Source organism: Mytilus galloprovincialis, chromosome 6, assembly GCF_965363235.1.
Source record: "Mytilus galloprovincialis chromosome 6, xbMytGall1.hap1.1, whole genome shotgun sequence".
Classification (NCBI taxonomy): Eukaryota; Metazoa; Mollusca; class Bivalvia; order Mytilida; family Mytilidae; genus Mytilus; species Mytilus galloprovincialis.
In genome coordinates, this window is record NC_134843.1 from 66,382,695 (window position 1) to 66,401,940 (window position 19,246).

Genomic DNA, 19,246 nt, shown 5'->3' on the forward strand with positions numbered 1-19,246 from the left:
AGTAAGTCTCTAGTCAACGTGTCGACTCATTAATGGTTTGATAAGCTTAACCAAAAGGTAGATGAGCAGGAACAAGCTTTCAATGACCCTTACTCTAAAAATTACAGGGTTGTTGGCAAAGTGTTACCCGCCCAGGTTTTACTGGGCCCTGGTTTTCCTGGGCTGGGCAATACTCCCAGAAACAGGTAATACTGGGCAATACCGGACAATATGAATTTTTAAGCTTATTTCAACGGAAAATAGTAAAGACTTGTTGTAGTTTCATAGTATTATAGCTAAATATATACATTTTATACCGACAATGACAGATAACCATTGAGAGTCATTTCTAGCAGATTAAACAAGAATGTGTCCATAGTACACGAATGCCCCACTCGCACTATCATTTTCTATGTTCAGTGGACCGTGAAATTGGGGTCAAAACTTTAATTTGGAATTAAAATTAGAAAGATCATATCATAGGGAACATGTGTACTAAGTTTCAAGTTGATGTAACTTTAACTTCATCAAAAACTACCTTGACCAAAAACTTTAACCTGAACTTCACACTATCATTTTCTATGTTCAGGAGGCACAGACCAGAAAACATAATGCCCCTCTACTATCGTAGGTGGGGCATAAAAATCAAGTTCATTCTCTTCTCCACTTGAATTTTATGTAGGCAAAATGCAAGATTTGCCAAATTCCTAGTTAATTTTGAAGCTTTGTTTCAATAATCTAAACATTTTATGTTATAATGTTATGTGAATCCGGTTTATAGGTGCACTTGTTTATGTTATAATGTTATATTATTTATCACTAGTATTACATTCTAGAAAGATATCCCTTTTTTACTCATTGTCATATAAAAGAATATAAGTATTATTACATGTAGACTATTATTTTCTGAGAATACAGTGGTCTTTTTCAGCCTCCTGCTTCCCAGACAGTTGGTTTAAATGTAAACAGGAATCCACAGTTTGCATCCTGGGAAACTGAGGAAATTATAAACAGGAAATATTTGGAATAAATAAGTATCAATTTAAAAAAAAACAAAAAAAACATTTTATTGCAGTGTTTACATGGTTTACCAAAAACTTTTTCAACTACTAGTATGGAGACCAATATTCAGACATTTTTCTTATTGGTCCAAACAAAGTTTGGCAAAAACTTACTAGTCCGAATGAAATTTTACTAGTCTGGGGCATCGGACTAGTGCCTAACCATGCAGACTGGGTTTATGAGTATTGTATATTAAATTGCTATATATGCAATTATGATTGCTAAACAAACACCCTAGAGGGTCTTGTCATTAACTCTTATAGAAATCTGTAGTATATTTTCTGCCAATGTACTGTAGGCACACCTCTTTCGAGTATTGGAGTTCACATAAATGAAAAGGCTGATTATTGTTATATAAACATATTTGTGTTCTAATCTGAATAATAACTTATTAATGAGTTTTGTACATTTGCACATGTACATATAAATTATTTCAAAATAATTTTTCTTACACGTAATTTTTAAATACTTTATACTACCTATATTTAGTTGAAAAAAAATCTCAGAGTTGTAAGAATAATTCTTTCTCAAATGTATACATTTGTACATCATTTTGTACATGCATGTATTATAAGACTCAAACAAGTAAACTTATTTATGATTTAAAATAGGTTTGTATATCTTGTATACATATATCTTAAATATATTGTATTTGTGTTTGATTACTGAATCCTCTTTAAAATTCAGTCCAGTATCTTATATTCCCCAGTATTGCCCAGTACTACCCAGTAAAACCCAGTAAAACCCGGTTTTCCCAGTATTTCCCACTGGGCTGGGCATACTCATAAAACCCAGGTTTTTGCCAACCCTGATAAAATTATTTGCAAATGAATCTCTATTTAAAATGTCATTAATGTATTGACAAGCCTAAAGAATGTTTCAAAATGATTATTACAAAAGTGACTGCATAAAATTCTAACTCAGACTTTTGATATAATCAAATAAAAACCTTATTTAAATGTGTGTAATTATTTTTATTTTCTAATTATTGTGCCGTGAAAACGAGAAATGAAGAATAGCGGCACACGGGAATTTACAAAAAAAATGAGTATTGCTTACGTACAAAGTGAAAGTGGAATATGGGAATCTGAAGAAACAATAAGCGGGATCCGGGATCAGAACCCCCCAAATTATGAGACCCCCTTTTTTTGTTTGGCTAAAGTATAGGAGCACTTAAACCTGTCGATGCATCAAGTTGTCTGTATATTTGTTGTTTGGTAGATCTTGTTTTGGACTCACAGGCACTTGTTTCTATCCATGGGAAGATCCACTATCAACATATATTTACGTTGATATAATGATAGCTCGGGGGGCCACTTGCTATATAATTAGTGGTAGGGATGAGCCGCTGGAATAGGTCCTTTTTTCATGCTCTATGATATATGAAAAGGGTGAGAAATTCAGATTGAATATATCAATAGGTTGATATTATCACTTGCTTGATTATATCATAAGTATCTGAAACTAATCAGATGTCCGTATTTATTCTTGATGGGGTTAAACCACAGTCGTAAATGCATCAGTTATTTGTCAAACCAATTAAACTCTATTTATTCTGATGTGGTATTTCCACTGATGCCAGTGATAGATGCAATAAATCCAACTATTTTGACATTTGCACCTAATTAACATTCAAGGGTTTGTATACATAAAACCTGATAACAATTATTTAAAGAAATTCCATTGTGACAGCGTCCTTTAAGAGGGAACGTCAATGAAACTTTTTATCAGTTTTTAATTAATATTTAAACATGTTAAAATCAGTGAAGGTGTTACTATGGGGTGATATTACAATTATCTGACCACAGATGTAATATGGGGACGAAGTCCCCTATTACAGTAGAAAATTCATTAAAAAAAAAAAAAAAAAAAAAATCGGGAAAATTTCCCGAATTTTTCATTGTACTAATGAACTCAAAATCGTTCAATTTTTTTTTTGTCGCGTTTTTTAATTTCCGGATCTGCGCAGAACACATAACTCTACTTCCTTCTTCCGATCTTGTTGTCGTGAGACTTTGATTAGTCTAGTAAAATATAGGAACTCAAGGAACACAATACCAATATATTTCATTTTTAATCATTCTTTGTCTTTGGTATGAATAAACGTTACCTGTTGCATTGCGTTTCCTTGTTTACATTGAACATGACGTCATAACTTAAATAACGTCACAAGTAAAATCCCTTACAACAGAACCAAAATCGGAAACGTTACGGTATTTCCGTTTCTTTTTTTAACAAATATTAAAGTTACAAAAATTAATTTAAACAAACTTCGTCCCCATTCACAGGTTATGCCTGCCTCATATTACCATCTATGATCTAACCAAACATCTTTTATATGTATTGAATTTTGGAATTGAAATATCTTCATAATGACAGATGTAAAATGGGCAATAAGAAAAAAGTGTTTAAGATGTGACGAATTTATTGGAAAAGAAGGTGATATTATTGCGACTATTTTGCTTCTTAACAAGATGATAAGGGGGAACATATTGAAATATATCTATAGGTCTGTTTTTTGTTAATTAATATATGACAAGGTAGGGTGGGGTACTTGATGTCCCAGCTGCTCACCCCTACCAAAAAAAGTTTGAAGTACCTGGTTTCCAGAATTTTCGAGAAAATAGGCTCATCTTCCCATCTGATCATCTCCAAACATGTAAAATCGTCTGCTTTTGGTTTTGAATTTAGCACATGTTGAGATTACTTCCCCTTGTTGACAGGTAACCCAAGTTCATTTCAAACTCTTATCACTCAAAATCATTTAAAATATGACAAGTAACACTTTCCAACCTCAATAGAAAATAAACAACCACGTTCCTTATTTGTATATGCTAAAAAGACACACTGAATTTATCTTTTATAACTATTGTTTAACTACTTGACTTCACAAGAGGTTAATGTAAACTCGATAACATAGGATTCATCAACGTATAACAAACTTAAATAGTGTCCCTTGATGTGCGTTGGCAGTTTAATATTTTCACAAACTTATACTTGATTTTAAATGATTTGTAGGTTTAACATTCTGGCTGGAACGTCTGTAAGACCAATCACCAACGATAAAATAGGAAAAAAAACAAATGACTAGATTTCAAATTTGATTGAGACAAAAAATAAATGCATATCTCCAGATATTGTTGAACATAATTCTTATTTTGGGGTAATTTCAAACAAACCAAATAATAATAAAAGCAAGGAATTGTAAAAACAAAAACATGTGATGTTTAAGGAAGCTGGCTTGTCATGTTTTGGAATTTTGGTCAGATTTTCGGAATCCTCTGATTTTATCCATTGGAATGCATAAACAAATTTTGCCCGGTGACCCCCATTTTTCTTTTTATAATTCTTTTACATGTATAGTTTTCAGCTGTCTGTTAAAGTATTTTAAAATTTTAATTACTTTTTAATAGTTTTTGAAGACTTTAACTTGTCAATAATAAAGCTATGAAAAGTCAAGAGAGAATATTTTCCCGCCAAAATTTCAATTGCGTATATATCGAAAACGAGCACGGCGACCTATATATATTTTTTGCTCTATGGACTCCTTTATTAATCCCCTATCAATATAAACTAATCTTTTGAAAAGTTAATTACTTTGAAACTGAGAAGCGAACTCCCTTAAAATCTTCAATAGTTGGGTATCAGATATATTACATATCACGTGCAAAAAATATTCACGTGATCAAACTTTATAGAATCCCATGACTGAATGATATTTCTCTTGTAGGTTTTTTCATTGAATCAGGTAAATATATAGATATGTTAACTCATAATCATATCCATGTACATAACATAACTTTTACCATAAGTGGTAAAGTAAATACACTTTTTTCTTTATTTCTTCCTGGTTTATCAGTAAAGATTTCCTTATTTTAGAGACCAGGTTGCCCCCCCCCCCTTCTTTAAATGAGGCACTGTCCCTCAGACAAGGGGTCATTTTGCTATAGAAAATTAAAAAGAAAAACTGAGCTTTTAAACTTTGAATAAAGGGTGAAAAATCATTCTATTTGGATTGAATGACATTTCTAAACATGCTGATAGAGTGGTCCTCTTATGTATAGTTCCCTGGGAAAAGATTCGGCAAATATTATATGTGCTCTTTTGAACTAATTAAAAAGCTAGTGGTTTTAAAAAAAATAAATTAATACTCGAAATTAACCCCTCATAAAAGGGATAGTCATTTCTTTGAGGGGTAATCCCTCATTTGAGATGTTGTTCTCAACCTGATGACTACATGGAATGTGGACAGTGGAAGAAGAATTGTATGATGTAACATTTTTACTGATGTGTGTGTGTTTGATGTCAATTTTGAAAAGTGTCACTCCTATGTTGCTTTGGTGACAGGCAATCTGCTTGCTTTTAAAATGTTTTAGATAAAATACATGTGATACTGGTTAATTTAAACTACTCATATATGACTATGAGCTGTGTTGGTTAGAATTAACCTAAAGTATCAGTATCTTCGTAATTTTCAAATAATTACAGATTTGGGATAGAAATTTTTCAGCAATATTGATTTACATACACATATATCCCACACATTTCATTTAATGTATACTAACAGTGTAAAGGTGGCTTGAGGTGACTTAATTTTAAAGTGCAAGAAACATTTGGTCAAAAAAGTGAAAATAAACATCCCTGCAGTGAAGCAGTGATGGAAAAAGTATGTGTGACAACTGATTAAAAAAAAAATTTAATTCCAAAATAGGAGCAGTAAAATCTCTTGCCCAAATACTAGAAAATTGAAGATGAATAATAAAGAAGTCATATTATGAAACAAGTGTTGACTTTTTATAACAGCTAATATAATAATTTTGCCTTCAGTGAATACATGTACAAATGTATCACATATCTTGGTTTAATGAATCATTGCTCCATATTTGCATGATTCATTGGCATTGGTTTTGACCTTCCTGATTCTTGTAGTAATTGAGTTCTGAGTTTTCTGTTCTCAACTGAACAAATACCATCATGTATATTGGTCGGAAAGTCATGAAAGATTGTATGATTGCAATTGATGGTCAGCAGTCAGGGGACTTACTTAAATGAGTGATTTTCTAAATCACTGATTTTTAAGTAACATTATGTTCATAAAGGTTGAAACATGAGAGTTGTTGTCTTTATTGTCGACATAAAGGTTGAAAGTAAGATTTGTCTTTCTTTAATAATCACCTATTTAAGTAGTACAAATTTATCACTAGACTAAGTGATTTAATTTTATTGTAGTTTTAAATATAGAATGCTAATGATCCAGAGACTAATTATGTTTCTAAACTTATCAGAACCAACATCTGTGTTGTCTAGGATGACCAGGTCATGTCAGGTGATGACCTTGTACTGAATCTAGGATAATGACATAAAAATCACTTGTTTAAGTATCATACCTCAATTTCCTTCCAAAAAATCACTTCTTTAAGTATCATTATTTTAATAACCCCAACTAATTTCAACACCCCCGAACAGTAAAATTTTTATCGTGAACAGTAGAATCTTATTACATAATCTGAAAGATGAAACCTTGAACTTTACAGGAAAAATACTCCCACTGCTGGGAAAAATCTGTTAAGAAAGTATCAGTTCATTAAGTTAAGTATAAACCTTGCTACTTAAAAGAAGCAAAATGTTCATTTTTTTCAATTTTACTAATGAAAAGATATTATCTAAACCTATGTGTTTAAAATTTTAGTAAAACTACAAAATCACAATTTATGACAAAATTTCGAATTTGCTACTTAAATAAGTGATTTAAAATCACTTATTTCAGTAAGTCCCCTGACTGGTCAGTAGGTCTGTGCATTTTTCTAATATCTTTAATCCTCTCTGCCATTTTATTAAGGTGCTAATGTATGCCTCTTGTTTTTATATTCTGTAAGGAGATTATCTTGTAGTTCTGTGGTGGTAAGTCTTTTGTTTCTGTGCTGCTGTTTTTACAAGGATGACAGTCTCATCATTAAGAGATATAAGCTGTGAAAGATGGAAATTGACCTTGTGCAAGTGAACTGATACATGTACATGTATAAGACTTTGCTTGCTTTTGGAACATTCAAATATGAAATGAGAGATGAATTTTAATCTCTTTTGTAGGGTTCTTATATTTTATATCAACCCTATTTTAAAACAGTTACATACTTTGCATAGAAATTTTACACCCAGAAATAAGTTGACATGGTTAACAGATGTATAAATATTCATTTGCATAAGTTCAATTTCTATTCCACACAGTAAGTATGTTCTGGTGTCCATAACCATGTAAGTAGGCCTCTTTTGCTTAAGATTTCTTTTATATCTGTCAATAGAACTATATAGCTAATGACTGCTCAATTAAGACTAATAAGAGTCCTACAGTGCTGTGACTTTATTGAAGGAATTATGTTTTACTATTAGAAATTGTTAAATTCCTAACTTTTGAGTACAAATGTATATGGAGTTTTTGTAAGATTTGCTTTGAACTAGCTCCATATGCCAAACTATATACAGATTAAAAAGATTATAATTTTTAGCTAAAATGACAACTTTGAGTCATTTTGCAATACTTATTTTTTAATAAAAAGAACACAAAAAATATACTTGTATATCAAATTTATCTTTGAAAAAGGTCATTTTTTATCATCTGCATTATCAGTAAGTAGAAAAGGTAACATGTTTATCAGTCAGCTGGTAAGATTGTGTCAGATATAAACTTATGATTCCACATGACCAAGGTGTTGATATTTATTTATTTGACCTAATTTATCTTAAGAGCAAGACAGACACATGGTCTGTCATGGGAGGGCAGACATCAGACCATGTTTGTCTTTCATCTCAGTATGTTCTTAAAAGTACTGTATATATACTTGTTCACTCATATCAGCTAGATCTATCCCCATAGACACATCTTTGCTGCATGTGATTGTTATTTTTCACCACAAGTAAAAGAAAACAAATTTGTTTCAGATCACAAACATGTGGACTACAGTACTAGTGTTGACAATTTGTTTGATTCTTCATATAAGTTATGGAGCCCCACCTGCAGATGAAATTAAATACATGCCAGGCCTACACAAGCAGCCATATTGGAAACAGTATTCTGGGTATTTGAATGCTACTGGAACAAAACAGTTACATTACTGGTAAGTACATTATGTTCAAACAACAAAATCATAGTTTTATAGAAAATTGAATATATTAATTGTTAAAATTTATAGCATCAGCATGATCAGGGTTTCTTCAATATTCCTTATAAAAGTTTAAACAAAAAATATTTCAAAGTATCTGCGGGGAAAATAAGAGCTTACAAAGAAAGAGGATTTTGTCAATTAAATTCAAACCTATAACGAATTGTTTTACATCAGAGGATAAGGTTATATATATATTGGTAAACTATTTACATTTCAGCATGCTCTGTACCATCTGAAGTAATCATGTCTAGAAATGTGAAATCTGATAATCATGATAATACATTTGTTAATTATTCACCTGAGCAATTTTTTTTTCATTACTTGACATATGTAAAAGAATTTTGATGATACAATACAATACAAAGAGTATATATAGTGAATAAAATATCATCTTTATGTTTGCTAGGTTTGTACAGTCAGCTAATAAACCATCAGAAGATCCTCTCGTTATGTGGATGAATGGGGGACCAGGATGCAGTTCTGATTTAGGTTTACTCTCAGAACATGGACCTTTTAGGGTAAAATAACTTACAATGATTATGAGCATGTTTGAAATGGATGAATAATTTAGGCCGCTGTATAATCCATTTTCTATTTGGTCAAGAATTTAAGTAATTCCAGGCATATTCATAACATTATATAAATGATTCCAAATACTTGTGTTCTCAATATCATATCATCCTATGTTTTAATTGCTTGACATATGCAAACGAACTTTGATGATACAATACAATACAATATAAAAAGTTCTGGAGAAAACCTTACTAAGTTGTAAAACTTCTGTCTAACTGTTTGTCATTTTGAAAAATAAAATATGTTTAAACTATATATCCTATACATGTATATCAGTATATGCATTGTTGGTACATAAAGCAAAAAGGTTCTTATGGTCATAGTTTTAAACCTGTTGTGTCTGATAAGAGCATGGACAGAAATGAGTTGAAAAGATTGCCAAAAAAATTAGAAAAAAACATTAGCTCCTTCCAACATTTGTTCACTTTGTAAGGGAAGGTGCAAAATCTCTGGTAATACAATACTTAAATTTACACATTGACATAATTATTTTGAAATTCAGTACAAAATCACATAGTCATTGTGTTCAGCGGCATTTTCAGCTACTTGAGTGTCTATGTGACTTTAAGAATAAACTTATGAAAGTTTTATGATAGCAAGGGATCTAGATTTTATCCATGGATGATATTTATTTTTAGATTGGTAAAGATGGAGCCAGTGTTACATACAATCCACACGCCTGGAATAATGTAAGTTTAAAATTATTTATTCTGAAATGTGATTAAAGTCAGTGTTCTCCCCAGGCCGTTTTAGCGTCACGGTACCGCGACGCTATAATAATTACCGCGACGCTATAATTATTACCTCGACGCTATAATTATTTTCAGGATGTTATTTTTCTCGTTCCTAAATTTTGAACTTTCATCTAATTACCACTTATGATCATAAAAAAAATAGATCACTTTTAATTGTAATCCCTTCAAGTCGGACAATAGAGGCAATTTAGAGTGGTTAAATAGGTGTTAATTGCCCTTTGGGTGATAACTGTTTGGATACGAATACCCCAAGCTGTCACTTTGACATGATTAATACCACGTGGTTTGCAATCGGCAAATTTCGACAAGGAGAAAACGTAATCAGAAAATCATAAAAAAAAAATCGAAATATATGTTTGCTAAATGAAATTTCAAAGAAACAAACAATTTTTCTCTTTTAAAATGAGGTTGAGTCTTATCTTTTTACGACTTTTAATATATTAGTATTACTTTCTATCTCTTCCTATTACTTTTTGTAAATCGAGAGTGAAAATTTTGATTTTGGGCTGAAAAAGTTTTGTACTTTCTTTAGAAAGTGATCAAAATTGGCTTGTGTATATGTTCCCTCCATTTAATGCATTTAAAACGCCATATTCATTCCCAATCTCTTGTCAAACATTGTTTATTTTCGTATTTTTCATTGCTTTCGGCGGCCATTTAATATTTTAGTGTAAACTATTGATCGGAACCGGACCAGATATGACAAAAATCCGCATTTTACAATAATAACTACATATGCACAAATGGCACAGTAGACAGAAAACAATGATACATAAAGAGAAAACTAATCATTAACAGACTACTTGTAGATAACTTTGTTAAGAATATATATCATTTTGTAAAAAGAAACAACTGGGACCATGAACCAATATGTTTCAAAGACATGATAAAGAATTTTTTCTATTCAAATTTTTTATTAAGAACCTGTGTTAATAAACCATCCATTCATTTAGCTGGGTATAGGTAGGGTAACTGGAACCACACATATATTTTTATTTAGACTAAGAGGAAAAAAATAATTCTGGAACTATAAATGAATATGGAAAACATAAACTGAAAATACTGTTATCATGGTTATAGTTTAATTGTATTCTCAGTTATGAATTCAACAATATAAAAACAAAGAATAGGGTGGAAAAGAATATTTTATTTACCAATTAAGGGCCTATAGCATACAAACATTATTATACATTTTGTAATAAACAATAATGTATATAACATAAAGGAAATAAAGCGTTGCCACGACACGATAAATTACATTGAAAAAAAATACAATTTATTTTTTTACGCCAAATGTGATGCTATCCAAAATTTCTGGGGAGAACACTGTAAAGTAGTACACTTTTTTTATCATCATGTATTTTGAAATAAATGATTATTTGATTCTCAATTCAAGTTTCAACTCTGAGAGTTACTTTATTTGTTTTATATAGATTAGGCCGTTGGTTTTCCCGTTTGAATGGTTTTACACTAGTAATTTTGGGGCCCTTTTTAGCTTGTTGTTCGGTGTTAGCCAAGGCTCCGTGTTGAAGGCCGTACATTGACCTATAATGGTTTACTTTTTTTTAAATTGTTATTTGGATGGAGAGTTGTCTCATTGGCACTCACACCACATCTTCCTATATCTATATAAATCAGCTAGTGTCAAACTTTTTATTGTGACTTCTTTACCACTAGACTATTATTGTTTCAAAGTAATGTTTCAGTAATGTGTCCAAGGCACATTTCGTAGAGGTATGCACTTATTAGACATGTTAGATATTGGAGACACCTGCTTTCTGTTTCCAGGTAGCTAATATGATATATCTGGAGGCTCCAGCAGGAGTAGGATTCTCGTACTCACAGGATAAAAACTACACTACAGATGATGACCAAGTGGCACTAGACAATCACATGGCATTAAAAAATTTCTTTCTAAAGTTTCCAGAATATGCCAAAAATGATTTCTATATAACTGGTGAAAGTTATGGTGGTATTTATGTTCCCACACTGTCTGCTAGAGTTGTTGATGATACTGCTATCAACTTTAAAGGCTTTGTTGTAGGCAATGGATTATCTGATGACGAAATGAATTCTGATTCTCTCGTTTACTTCGCCTATTATCATGGATTGATAGGGGACAGGTAAATTTTGTTTGTCATTTCCGTTAACAGTTGTGGTGTGTTCATATAATTATAATTATACTATAATTCCTCCATCTACAAACTATCTTATTGTCACCCCTATCAAATTATATTTATCTTTTATGAAAGAAAACAATAAGTGTGTGCAATTAAGTTTAGATGAATATTTCCTTTACACTGACAATACAATTGGAACACTGTATGAAAATCTACTAAGATTTGAGTCAAACTTTTCAAAGTTGATTGCAATAAGCTGTTAGCACATTTACTTGTGAAATATCCTATAGAACAATATAGGATGAAAATAATAGATCCACCATATTATCTTATTTTAAACTCTTGTAAGCACTCCCATGTATATGAGTATTTTGTATTTACTTTCAGTTTGTGGAGTGATTTATCAAAATACTGTTGTCAAGGTAACATGACAAGGTGTGCATTTTCACGAAGCAGGGGAAAGGAGGAATGTGGCAAAGCTGTAAGTTATTATAAAGAAATTTATTATAGTGTTGTTGATTTATAGAAGATAGTATGTTATGGTATTTGAGGTACATGTAATCACTTGTACTGAAGATTCCATTATTTTTATGAGTTATATCAGTACACATTTTCAATAAAAGAGGAAAAATTGTATTTCATATATTTTTGATTTTATAGTTTTGCCAAAGTCTACTTACAAACCTATAGAAAATACATATTTGTTTGAACATTTAGATTTGTGGTTTGCTTTAACCATTGAAATCCACAAAAATTAGAATCCCTTAAATAATATTGAATCCACAGTATATAATTAAATATTGGTTTATTTCAAAATTATAAGTTGTGGTTATTGGTATATAGGCTTAAAACAAATCTGTTTTATTTGAGTCATTTCAATCTTTAAATCCTAAAGACACATGTTTTTATAATGTGAACTTTTATAATTATGTAGTCCAAATCAAAGTTTTCACCAGAGTTTTGCAGCTGTGTACGGAAGAATCACATGTATGTACAGGACATGGTGTCATACAGTTCACAGTTCACTGAATGTTGTGTTGTGATAGTGTGAGCAGGGCATGGTGTCCTATACCATAGACATATATACTTGTATATCATGTGTTCAATTTATGTTTGTATTTTATTCATGTGTTCAATTTATGTTTGTATTTTATTCATGTGTTCAATTTATGTTTGTATTTTATTCATGTGTTCAATTTATGTTTGTATTTTATTCATGTGTTCAATTTATGTTTGTATTTTATTCATGTGTTCATGTTATGTTTGTATTTATTTAACAGTTAAGTCCTGTTACTGAGATTGTGTATGGCAGTGGTTTAAATGAGTATAACTTGTATGGTACATGTGAAGGTGGCAATGGTATCTATTTTGATGAAGAGACCAACAAAGTGGCATTCACACATCAGAGGTGGCAAATGAAAAATAATCCATATGTTTCTCAGAAAATGAAGGTAAAGTACATTTGTAATATCATTTAGTGTTTGGTTTGATAAGATTGATCATACAAATTATTTAGGGATATACTGAAGTAACCGGACCAAATCAATGTTGACAACAAACAGTATCAAACAGGCCATTGGTAAATACTGGTCCCATATAATCTACATTAATGTCTAGGAGTACATGTAAAAAAAATCGTTACTTTCAAAAATTTTATTTGCCCCCTTTTTAGCTCACCTGGCCCAAAGGGCCAAGTGAGCTTTTCCAATCACTTTGCGTCCGGCGTCCGGCGTCGTCCGTCGTCGTCCGTCGTCGTTAACTTTTACAAAAATCTTCTCCTCTGAAACTACTGGGCCAAATTAAACCAAACTTGGCCAAAATCATCATTGGGGTATCTAGTTTAAAAAATGTGTCCGGTGACCCGGCCAACCAACCAAGATGGCCGCCATGGCTAAAAATAGAACATAGGGGTAAAATGCAGTTTTTGGCTTATAACTCAAAAACCAAAGCATTTAGAGCAAATCTGACATGGGTAAAATTGTTTATCAGGTCAAAATCTATCTGCCCTGAAATTTTCAGATGCATTGGACAATCCGTTGTTGGGTTGCTGCCCCTAAATTGGTAATTTTAAGGAAATTTTACTGTTTTGGGTTTATTATCTTGAATATTATTATAGATAGAGATAAACTTTAAACAGCAATGATGTACAGCAAAGTAAGATTTAAAAATAAGTCAACATGACTGAAATGGTCAATTGACCCCCTAAGGAGTTATTGTCCTTTATAGTCAATTTTTAACAATTTTTATAAAATTTGTAAATTTTTACTAACATTTTCCGCTGAAACTACTGGGCCAAGTTCATTATAGATAGAGATAACTGTAAGCAGCAAGAATGTTCAGTAAAGTAAGACGTACAAACACATCACCATCACCAAAACACAATTTTGTCATGAATCCATCTGCTTCCTTTGTTTAATATTCACATAGACCAAGGTGAGCGACACAGGCTCTTTAGAGCCTCTAGTTTTAATATTTTTTTATAAGTAGAGATCATTTATAGTCTATGAGGATGCTGCTTTAAATTCAACATTAAGAGCACAAGTTGCAACTAGACTGGACATGTCCCCACACAACACCAGGACAAAGGAGATACCTGAAGGGGCTAATAAAATAGTTCTGTATGCGATATTCATATGACACATCCATATGTCTGTTGTGTACTTGAATTAAAATATGTATTTAATGTACCTTGTAAGCTTATGTTTTACAGAAATTGATTAAAATTGAACAAGTCTGTTATTTTATACAAATTTTTGAAATAAAAAAATGTTCTTCAAACAATGTGAAATATGTGGTACATTTTACAAAAATTGAAGTTTTAATTACTTTTTTATAAAATCATTTCAAAAAAACAATATTCTGACAGTTTATACCATATATCTTTGGTATTTGTGTATATGTTCTGCATAGTAAAGTAAAGTTTCTAAAAGATTTTGGAACTTCACCACTATTAGTCTAACGGTCTAATAAGCTTTTGTATAAACTAAATATTATATTTTATAGTTTATCCAAGACTTTACAAATGTAGAAGATCACCTTAGATTAACACCTCCATGTCTGAACTACAGCAATGTTGTCAAGTACCTGAACACTGCTGAAGTTAGGAAACAATTACACATACCTGATATGGTGCAAAAGTGGGATATATGTAGGTATGTAGATCTAAAATCAGTTAGGAAACAATTACACATACCTGATATGGTACAAAAGTGGGATATCTGTAGGTATGTAGATGTAAAATCAGTAAGGGAGCTTTGTTGTAATATGTAAAGGTCACTCAGCTGTACTCTTTGAGATATGTCTGTTGAGTATAGGTTAAAATGCAATAAAATTAAGAATTGAAATGGGGAATGCTTAAAAGAGACAACAACCCGACCATAGAGTAGAAAACATCCAAAGGTTTCCAATGGGTCTTCAACTCAGTGAGAAAATCTTTTAACATGGAGGCGGGCTTCAGCTGGCCTCTAAATAAAAGCATGAACTAGTTCATTAAAAATTGCCATCATACAAGACTAGAGGTATCTTTTAGTAATCATCCTTGCATATTATATACTGTTTTACATGTTGTTGTTTTAAATAACAAAATCTTTGAATTGAAACCACAGTCCTTCCAAATACCCCATACTGTACTTATAAACTCTATTTGTTCAAAAAGAAAATTGAAAAGTAATTCTACGTTTTACATTTTGTTCATGTTTTTTTTTTGCAGTGCAGATATAAATTTGAATTATGGCAGGAAATATGACTCAATGAAAGACCAATATAACAAAATACTATTGGCCAAGGTGAGCTAAGTAACTGATAAATATTCTTGTTTTATAAAAACCCTATTTTGATTTTTTCCAGTGCCGTTGTAGGAATGGGATATAAGCGTATATATTCCTCCATGGATAAACAATATCAGAAAGTCTTGTTAGCCAAGGCAAGTCAAAGTGTGCATGTTGTTTTTCTTTTATTTAGCATGGCTAGTAGGCATGTGCATGGCATTTTATATTATTAATTTACTAACTCTAGAGCTTTACTGCTTACATGTTTAGTACAGATCATGTGTAGCTGCCAGTCTATCCATTGTACTTTCTTGTTGCTTTTCACTTTTAAAATTATTTACTATGAAAATGTCTATAATAAAAGTGCAGTTTTTAGTTTAATGTATTTTACAGATTGATTTGTGGGTTGGAAAAACTTTCTACATAGATTCGAAAGGAATTTTACATTCAAATTTACTCTAATTACTCTATTTTGTGTAATAATTTGAACAGTTTGAATAATTACACTGACTCATAGTACTAACTCGTATTAACATATATTAACCCAAGTACATGTACTTAAGCTAGTATTCAGATCACTGTCAAGCACTTCTCCAGAACTAACAATTAGACATTTGATTTAAAATCTTTTTCATGCAAACACACAAGTGATAAAAAGATTGGGTTTTTTATCTGACATTCAATTATTACAAGAATGCAATAAATCCTAACTCATTTAAATGTATTTTGATTAGATATCGAATATCAACCATAGTAATAAAACTCATTATGACTTGAATGTAAGCAAATATAAAAACAAAATTAAAAAAAATCCAGATGTGAAACAGATCTTCTAGATACAGTAGTGTCCTTAATTTCAAGTTTTCAACACTGTGATATAGGAGTTGTAAGCATTTACAGAAAAGTAGACAGGGTTTTTATGCTTTCCTAATAATTACTAACTACCTTATACAATTTAATAGATATATATTCCATGTATAACTTGTATAAATTAGTTTATGTGAATTGATACCTTATTGAATATGGAGAGAAAATAGATATTTTTTCCTTAATGTGCCTACATAATATGATGAATAATTATCTTAATGAATAAGATTAAATGAAAGAATATCGAGCAGATAACAATCAGCAATCGTCTGGTAAATTTCCAGAGGAACTGAATTGGTCATGTTTAGACTAGAAGGGTAGAAATTCAAATGTTTTATAGAAAAGATAATGTTATGCTTGGTTTCCCTTACAGAAAAAGGTAATGGTCTATAATGGAGATGTAGACATGGCTTGTAATTTCCTTGGAGATGAGTGGTTTGTGGAGAGTCTCAATCAAAAGGTTTGTATTAACAACTGTAAGATAAGTAATCAAAACCTTTAGTTTCAAAATGATTTTGGTTGTTGATATTTATTGAATAAATGTTCATATTATATTAACTGATAAATTGGTTAAAGATATTAAGAGGTAAGAAAGAAGAAAGAATTTTATTATAATTATTATTATTATTATTATATAAGGAAGAAATTATAAGAAAAGTATGAAGTTAAAACATTAGAATATTTAAAATTTATGCATAATTGGAGCATCCTAATACTGTAAATTCAGAAAGAATTGTGAAGTTTTTGTTTTGTTATTGTGAAAAATGCAACAGGAATATCATTGCAAAAAAAATAATTAAAAAATTAAACTCACATTTGTTTTAAAATTTTGATTTTTTTTTTTTTTTTTTCAATATAGTTAAAATTAAATACACATTTAAGTCTAAAATGACAAAATTGCAATAATAAATTCATGCAATAGTTTGTGAATTTACAGTAGGAAGAGACATGTTTATACAGGAACATATATATTTATGTTTTAGTTGGTGACAGAAAGAAAAGCTTGGCATTATACACCAGAGGGCACCACCAGTACACAGGTTGCAGGATTTGTAAAACAGTTTGAAAATTTAGCACTTGTTACTGTCAGGGTAAGTCACTTATAAGTCTTGTAAAGAAGTATTTACTTATTAAGAGTAGTTAAAATCAATTTAAAGTTAGTATAAATGAATGAAAGAAAATGCTAGATAGCAACACAACAATACAAATTAACCAACAATATATTATGATATAGTATTAGTATGTGTTCTGATAGAAACACTTTAACCATGTGACAACCTTAAAGAGATTTCAACATCAAGTCCTTAAATGAACAAGACCATAAAAAGGCAGTGAAATTACTAAATATATAGTTTATTGGTATTTTAAAAACATCTTTTAAAACCACTAGGGCAACAGAAATATCAGAAATAAAATACACAATACCAGCTATGGCTTGACAAAATAGACAAAGAAAGATAAATTTACAATTAAACTATAATAAAATATAGTTATATACATATAATTTTTTTTGCTATATAAGTTCATGATCAGATAAGATTGGAAGAGTAACTGTAACATACTTGTAATTTAGTAGGTCCTTTGTTTCATATCTTATAGAATAGCAGTAGTACTTACGTAAACAAAATCCTAAAAATCATCGGTTTCTGAAATGTACTGGATTATAATTTAGTGGAAATGTCATCCCACTTGAACAACTATTTTGTGTTTCATAGTCTTAATTTGTTACAGGTTCTTTGCAAATGGAAATTGATTTTAAAAAGGTTTTATGGTGCCCTAGTCCTCACTCTAGATCTTGTAAGATAGATATTTTGTTTCACTGACTAAATAATTGATTTTGAACATATTTTTGTGGAGATAACATTATTCAATTGTACATTGTGTGATTTAATCTTATTTGTAGGGAGCAGGTCACATGGTTCCTACAGACAAACCACAACCAGCACTGATTATGATCACCAACTATTTACAAGACAAGCCATTCCAGTAAATGATGTGATCAAGTTCTGACATTACATTCCAGTATACAGGCCTAGAAGAGTCATTAGCTCAATGTGCTCATTAACTTATAAGAAAAGAACATTTGATTATATGATAGAAAAACAAAACATTTTTATCATACAGTTCACCCTAATTTTTGTCATCATATGAGGTTGGTCAGAAACTGAAAAAGTAGATATAAAATGCAAAGGGTACTTAGAAATTTTTAGACTATTATAATATAAAGGTATTATATTATGTAAGGTAAAATATTAGTACAGGGGAATATTATATGACTGTGAAATCCATTTGGGTTGATCTTCTACATTATTTAAGTTTCTATTATATCCCTTCATCTGGAAATCCAAATGTCTTGATAGAGTTATTTCCCTTGAATGATTGTCAAAAGAACCATTTTGAATGTTAAAAGTCTATTTGTTTATTCAAAGAATAGTTTGATATGTGCCTATCATATTAATTTGCCCATACTATCAGGGTAATGCTACTTACTGCTTTAACTGGACACAATCACTGTAATGAGATGATACACTAAGAGTCTTTTCAATCTACATAAATAGAGTATTACAAAACTAGATGACTTAAACTTATAAATAATCGTAAAGTATCAGCAGAATTTAGACTGTAATGGTAGTAGAAAAAAGTTCATCAGGACCTTATATATATTGCCATTGCTCTTTTTTTTCTGTTTTGTTCCTTTCCATCTCCACTGACAAATTATATTAGCATTTGAACTGAAAATATGTTTATGCATTTGTAATATTTTGTTGCATTTTAATTAGTTATTATTCTATTTTGTTGTGCAATAGAAATTAAAAAAAAAAAATTATTTAGTTTTTTCTGATGTATATTTAGATAAAAAGGATAATAGGTGCTCATGCATTGAAAATAATGTAACAACTTAAAATAAAAAAAGCTACATCAGTCTAAATTCTTATTATGTATGAAGAGATATGAAACGACAG

General features: G+C 30.6%; 2 protein-coding genes across 5 annotated transcripts in view; one reads left to right on the plus strand and one right to left on the minus strand.

The window, feature by feature from the left end:
* LOC143080140 (putative ATP-dependent RNA helicase DHX35) overlaps positions 1-3,782 on the minus strand; it is a 166,353-nt gene extending 162,571 nt beyond the window's left edge. The window contains exon 1 of the mRNA XM_076255860.1: positions 3,641-3,782. Within this exon, the coding sequence (XP_076111975.1) occupies positions 3,641-3,674 (34 nt within the window). The 5' untranslated portion in view covers positions 3,675-3,782. The remainder of the gene's footprint in view (positions 1-3,640) is intronic.
* A 925-nt stretch (positions 3,783-4,707) lies between these two features.
* On the plus strand, positions 4,708-18,991 carry LOC143080142 (lysosomal protective protein-like). Of its 4 annotated transcripts, none has more exons than XM_076255869.1 (12): positions 4,708-4,789; positions 7,978-8,153; positions 8,608-8,719; positions 9,413-9,463; positions 11,318-11,652; positions 12,037-12,130; positions 12,930-13,100; positions 14,653-14,801; positions 15,496-15,571; positions 16,657-16,743; positions 17,267-17,374; positions 18,187-18,991. In XM_076255869.1, the coding sequence occupies exons 2-12, from the start codon at positions 7,987-7,989 to the stop codon at positions 18,271-18,273; spliced, it is 1,437 nt and encodes a 478-aa protein (XP_076111984.1). In that variant the 5' UTR covers positions 4,708-4,789; positions 7,978-7,986; the 3' UTR covers positions 18,274-18,991. The 4 variants fall into 4 exon arrangements, with proteins under 4 accessions (XP_076111984.1, XP_076111982.1, XP_076111981.1 ...); XM_076255867.1 differs by lacking the exons at positions 4,708-4,789; positions 15,496-15,571 and adding exons at positions 7,783-7,848; positions 15,359-15,434; XM_076255866.1 differs by lacking the exon at positions 4,708-4,789 and adding an exon at positions 7,783-7,848.
* The last annotated feature ends 255 nt before the right edge of the window (positions 18,992-19,246 follow it).

What these genes read in the sequence shown, in the direction of transcription:
- LOC143080142 (XM_076255867.1), top strand. Translation starts at nt 7,798, where the DNA reads ATGGTCTGTCATGGGAGGGCAGACATCAGACCATGTTTGTCTTTCATC. An exon ending in AGGAGGAATGTGGCAAAGCT is followed by an intron (nt 12,131 to 12,929) that starts GTAAGTTATTAT and finishes TTTATTTAACAG; the next exon opens with TTAAGTCCTGTTACTGAGAT. An exon ending in ACAAAATACTATTGGCCAAG is followed by an intron (nt 15,435 to 16,656) that starts GTGAGCTAAGTA and finishes TTTCCCTTACAG; the next exon opens with AAAAAGGTAATGGTCTATAA.